Source organism: Vidua macroura, chromosome 2 (genome assembly GCF_024509145.1).
Source record: "Vidua macroura isolate BioBank_ID:100142 chromosome 2, ASM2450914v1, whole genome shotgun sequence".
Lineage (NCBI taxonomy): Eukaryota > Metazoa > Chordata > Aves > Passeriformes > Viduidae > Vidua > Vidua macroura.
The window spans coordinates 48279802-48285801 of NC_071572.1; the positions used below are offsets into that span (position 1 = coordinate 48279802).

Genomic DNA, 6000 nt, shown 5'->3' on the forward strand with positions numbered 1-6000 from the left:
TTTATTTTGTAAAGTCATGTGTAACTAAGATAGTTAAACTTGTTTTAGGCTGCAATTCATGGATCTCGTTTCAAAGGACAAGAGCTAAAGCTGGCATGGAACAAGCCTGTTGCTAGTATGTCAGCTGTTGAAACAGAAGAAGCTGAACCTGATGAAGAAGAAGTAAGCTTGCTTTTTCTTTATTTTTTATTTTAATTTTTCTTTTTAAAAATGAAATAATACAGCTTTTTCAAAAAGAAAATTTATATGTGGATTCATACTTGTAATTTTTAATCTAACTCACATTTTGATATCAGAAAGTAGATTTCTGTATATTTCTTGGGTTTACTGTGTTGAAAGTCTATATACTTTGCTTTTGCTTGCAGAAATATTTAATTTCTTACATAGCAAAAAACTTTAGAGGATATATCTAGAAAATTGAAGGCACAGGTTTGAACTTGTATGAGAGAGATTGATGATTTTGTCCAAAACACAGGTTTGTGCCATCTACTTTTGGAACTAATTTCTTACAGGATCATATTTCAGACTCTAATTTTCCTTTATAGGTATGGCTCAAAGGATACAGGTGAAGGAGTAATTTAGAGCATTTTCTGACTTCACTCAAACATCTAAAGTACCCTTGCTGAGTGTTAATCTTCGTCATGGTCCATGAGAGATACTAAAGCTTTGTCCAAATTATCCAAATTGGTTAATGTAGGAATAGTGGGGCAATATGTATTGATGCAATCTCATTCATTACATTCAAAATACCTATGTTTGTGAATTCAGAAAAATAAATGTCACCTGGGGATAAAGTCAAGTAATCTTTTTCCAAATTTATTTACTGTCAGTTAACTGTATGCACATAATTGGCATAGAAAAGTTGAAGTGGAAGTGCGCCTTGACTTACTCGATGACAGTATTTTGTCTGCATCTTTTTCCTGTGGCATTTTGATGGATCTATCACAGAAGCAGCTTCGCAAGTTTGCTTTGATACAACCACATTTGGTTAGTTTTCTTACATTGGTGGTGTTCACTTTCTGTTTTTTTTCCTGAAGAAAGCCACTTTGTCTGCTGGCTTCCTTTTTTCAGAAATGCCGATTTGTTTTTTGTGTGCCAGTTGAAGATAGGTACCTCTCATATTAGACATTTGTGCATTCCAGTTTACTGAGTGCTGCTTTCCTCTTGTACACAAACCTTAAGCATTGTCAGATGGTCATGAGCTGTGAGTGAACAAGAGACTATATTATGGAATCTTCAGAGTATCTTAGGTCTTTTGTCACATCTTCTTCAGGGAAGTATTGTCTTGGAAGATCAACAGCAGTATGTTGATGCAAGGAATCTGCATTTTTGAGAGGTCTCCTTGAGTAACCACTTCACTGAGATTTTCTGTGTAGTGAAGGAAGGGCATGCAGGGATAGGCAAACATCTCAGCAGAGTAAAGGAAGGAATGTACAGATTCATTGGAAGGTGAACTACAGAGAGATCTATCTTTTAACTGCCTTAGATAATTATTGTGGAAAATACCTAAGAGTTGAACTTGGATCAAAACTCTTAGCTGTTCATTGGTTTTGTCTGCTTGCCACTTACTTAATTTGTTTTTTAGCAGCAGTTGTAAGCACATGAAAAAGGTTTTCTTCATTATTCCATATCTATAATGCCATGCTAGTTCAGCTGAATACTATGCTAGAGAAGGTAGCAGGCTTGAGACTTGAATGAAAATGAGTACTTTGAAAAAAAAGAAAAAGTGAGCACGATTCTTAATAATGAAACAGGGTGTCCCAGTCCATTATATAAATAAGAGGCAAGTGTTTTGGACTTGAGCACTTCAGAAAATCCCTGATGAGTAGGCAGCTAATTATAAAAGCATCTGGTCTTTCTAGATGCCTTATCTTCTACACCTGGGTGCCTAATAAAAGAGTTGACTCTGCTGAGTCAACAACTGATCCCTAAGAAGAGTATAAAATGTGTAAGTAGAGATAAGCTTTTAATCATTAGTGGTTTGCAATTGTGGTGTCTTTGTAGCTGAAAGGCCTTGACATGTGTTTATTGTATTAATTTATCTGGTTTCTTTGGATTCTGAATAACATCTGTAATGTCTTGTAACAAGGAATGCTACTGTTCAACTATGTCTACTCTGAATAAGTATTGTTCTATTGGATCTGCCACCTACATTCTCTCTTCACTTTCTTTAAGACATTTAATATGCAGGGACAGTGTCATAATTCCCCTCAGTTATTTTCTCTCCCTATAGTTGTTCCCCTGTATGGAAGCCTGGCTTTTTGATCATCTCTACTACCACTCAGTCTTGTGCTCTGTAGAGTTCTGCACTGTGCACTGCCCAGAACTCCTCCTCTTTGACTGTTGCACTGTTGTATTTTAGCTCACTGAACATCAGGGAATACCAGGAAAGAATCTAAGTCCTCAGAAAGGTTCTGTGTTTTAGTCAGGGTCAGACTATGCAGGCATATGTTGATAGGTCAGGTGTCAGCAGAGCTTCTTTTGAAACTCGGCTTCCCATACGCAAGAGTAATGAATATAGTAATTTCTCCCTCTTGTAAAAGAGCCTACTGGAAAGAGAGAAGGCTTAGTTCTAGGCTTTGTTCAGCCTAGAGCCCCTTCTCTCTCAGAAGACTTCATAATTTTGCAAATCAACCTTCACACCTCTTGCTGAATTTGGAAATACTGTAGCAAAAAACCTACAATTCCTTCAACACAAAGAATAAGCAAGAAAGAACACAGATTCTGTCTAACAGCTGGGCAGTTTTGCTAGGGAAAGACATCCTTATGTTTTAGTCCTTTCTTTAGCTGTGACAGAGTATGCTGTGTTAGGTGTAATTGTCAAAAAATTTCCAAGATAGGATAGTTTATTATATACAGTTTTGTGTCTATATGTAGATAGAAATTAAAGCACCTTATATTCAAAGGCTTTGAAGTCTGTCAAGTTACTATGTTGTTATGGAACAGAATTGAAAATATACTAATACAGTTCGTCTGAATTTCTCTAAACACCTGTCTCCCTACCTCATTTAAATTTTTATATTGATTTCAATCTTGATTAAGCTATCAAAATCAAAAATTCCTAGATTCAGCCTTTTTGATACTGTGGAACATATGGATTGAGCTTTTGGATGAAAATAGACATAGATACTGTGAACATGCAAAAAAAATTAGTTTTCAGTATATCATATCAAGTTTCATGGGAACATAGCAGCTTGGACATGAATGATATGCTGTAAAATCAGAAGAGCTGTTTAAGGATGAGGTGCATGTGTCATGGTCATCTTGAAGTCTGTTAAAAAAAAAGTTTCATTTGCCATTTAGTAATATATGTATATAAGAAATACACATCCCTAGTGTACTTTCTTGAAAGCATTAATGTTTACCTATTCACAATTTTCTTCTTTATTAAAGTGCAAGTGCCAGAAATTTGTATTTTGCCTTTTGATTTTTAACATTTTTTGATTTAACAGTTACCACATTTTTCTCTTTAAGTTTCAGGAAGAATCTTTGGTGGATGACTCACTGCTTCAAGATGATGATGAAGAGGAAGAAGAGAATGAATCTCGTTCATGGAGAAGATGATTCAACTGATCAACAATGCTAGAGCTGCACCTGTGTTGCATTAGTATTACCTAATGTACTTCTTCTGCATCTTTGTATTAAAAGGGGTTTTGTGATGAAATTGGATTCTGATATAGATTAAAAAGCAGCTGGTTGGTTATCCATTTTGAGAGATTGATGTTTGAGTTACATTTCAGTAAATGATTGCTAAAGACATCATACTAGGAACATATGCAATGTTTTTATTACATAGTTCTACAGAAAGTTACAGAATTCTTTGGGTTCTTTGTAATTTACTGAATTGGTCAAACACAAATGACCAAAAGTTGTTATAACATAGATAATTTTTGTTCTATTCCAGATACGGAATGAAAATTTGCATTTAAAATCTTTGTGAATGTTTTCAGAAATGAATAGATAACAGTACTAAACTGAAGTCTCTAAAGTTATGTATTCATAATATTGCATAGTAGTATGCTTAGGCTTTACTATGTACTAGCCTTTTGTTGGATTTGTGTACGTATTTTACCTATGGGTTTTAATGATAAAGTGTATGACTGCTTTGCATATAAGTCCTTATGACTTTAAGATGTTAAAAAAATAAAGAAATGGAATGGTCTTAAAAAAAAAAAAAGAAAAAGAAAAAAAAAGCAATAACCAAAAAAGCTAAGGCAATGGTCCTTCATGATGAAAAAAAAAAAAAAAAAGAAAAAAAAAAAAAAAAAAAGAGAAAAGACCATTCCAGATGGCAACCCCCACCCCCATGTTCACAAAAGGAGCTTGAATCACTATCACTTACACTAAAATAATACTGAATATATAAAACCAATCTCAATCATGTTTTATCTACATTAACACATGGTGTACTCTTCATAAAAATTTTTGGATGTTCTGAATTTAAAGTGATGCAAGTCAAATTTTAAATAGAATAATACTCTAAACAATAAGAATTTTTTTAATATATTTTGCACTGTGCAACTCTAGAAGAAAGTTTGATGCCACAAAAATAACATGGAGTACTGAAATATAATTTAGAAAAATATGTGAGGAGAATCTGAATACTTAACAGGTAATAGTCTAAAATTTGAGTACACAACTAATGCCTTTTTTAATATTCTTGTGGTTTTATGATTACATTTTTTCATTTAAAAAGTAACACCTGGAAAATTCTGTGTTCACACTATAGCACATATTTGCCATTCAAAAATACGTGAAATGTTAGTGTACTCTACAGAAAATCTTCATTGGCTCTTTCTAGCTGGTCTTTCTGGTATATGAGGTCTGAAGTTGCTTCTTAGGAAGGGGAACTGCCTACTCTTTAGCAGTAAAGGACCTCTCAGAAAGACTTGGTTTTATTTCTACTTAGTGGTGTTTTGCTGGCCTGGTTTCAAAAGGAAACCCATTTGTTAAGTATTAAATTCTTGGGTTTTGTTTTTGTTTTGAAGGGAGTGGGTTGGGTGTTGTTTTAATATTTCCCCCTCATTAATTCATTAATGAGTGCATCATAAAACGACTGTCGTACTTATCAAATAGATGGATATGAGCCTGTACCACCATTCACTTAAGTGTTGGACTCAATGATCCTTGTGGGTCCCTTCCAACTTGGAATATTCTGTGATTTTGTGATAGTACTTCAGTTAATAGGGTGTTTTCTTTAGTCCATGTTTTTGTCTTTTGCTGGAATGATGGGGAGAACTGGTATAAGTCATGTCCCTGTTTTTTTTGTTGTTTTTTCAATTCCAATGTAGAAATGAAGGAAAGTAGAAGTAGTAGCATTCTAGAGAGAGGAGCTCCAGCTGTAGAATTTTTGTTTGTGCTTTTCAGTTATTTGAAGGGATTTCAAGAACTGGATCCTTTTTTTTTTGTTGTTGAGCTTTTGATTTGGTTTAGTTTTCCCCTCTGTCCTGATGTGTATGCATATCTTGTTGCAAAAAACATGCACTTAAATTTTTGTACAGTCCTAGTTTCACATTGAAATGTCACAATTGACTGCCATGCTTGTTACACTAAGTTCTAAATTTTGCCGTGAGGAATTGTATTTGGGAAATTGGTTTCCTTTTACACTGAATTTCAGGCAAAATAAAATATTTTAAGAACCTTTTTATCCAGTGCTCTGAATGAGCTGTTCTAATTCACTGAATTAAGTACAGTCTTTCCTACTTTTTAAATTAATTTAGTAGATTTGAAGGGTGCCCAGTTGATGTGGAGATTTTTTGTGTTGTCTTACAGAACAGGTACTGGACAGGAAAACACTGTCCATGCTCCATAAAGTGTTTGTGTGACATGCTTTGCTGCTCAAACCTGCCTTTTCATTGCAGTCACTCAACACAAGCTAACAGCAACTATAAGTGTGCTTTTTACATGGATGCTTATTACAAATCATCTGAAATTGCTGTATCATATAATTTGAAAACTTGGGTTCCGAGTTTGCCTGCTTGTTTTGAATTCAGCCTAGTA

At 34.3% G+C, this 6000-nt stretch overlaps 1 protein-coding gene across 5 annotated transcripts in view; it reads left to right on the forward strand.

The window, feature by feature from the left end:
- Positions 1–5647, forward strand: part of RBM26 (RNA binding motif protein 26) — a 51573-nt gene extending 45926 nt beyond the window's left edge. For all 5 annotated transcript variants that reach the window (XM_053969361.1, XM_053969374.1, XM_053969386.1 and 2 more), the window contains 2 exons: positions 49–162; positions 3475–5647. In XM_053969361.1, the coding sequence (XP_053825336.1) occupies positions 49–162; positions 3475–3564 (204 nt within the window). In that variant the 3' untranslated portion in view covers positions 3565–5647. The remainder of the gene's footprint in view (positions 1–48; positions 163–3474) is intronic.
- The last annotated feature ends 353 nt before the right edge of the window (positions 5648–6000 follow it).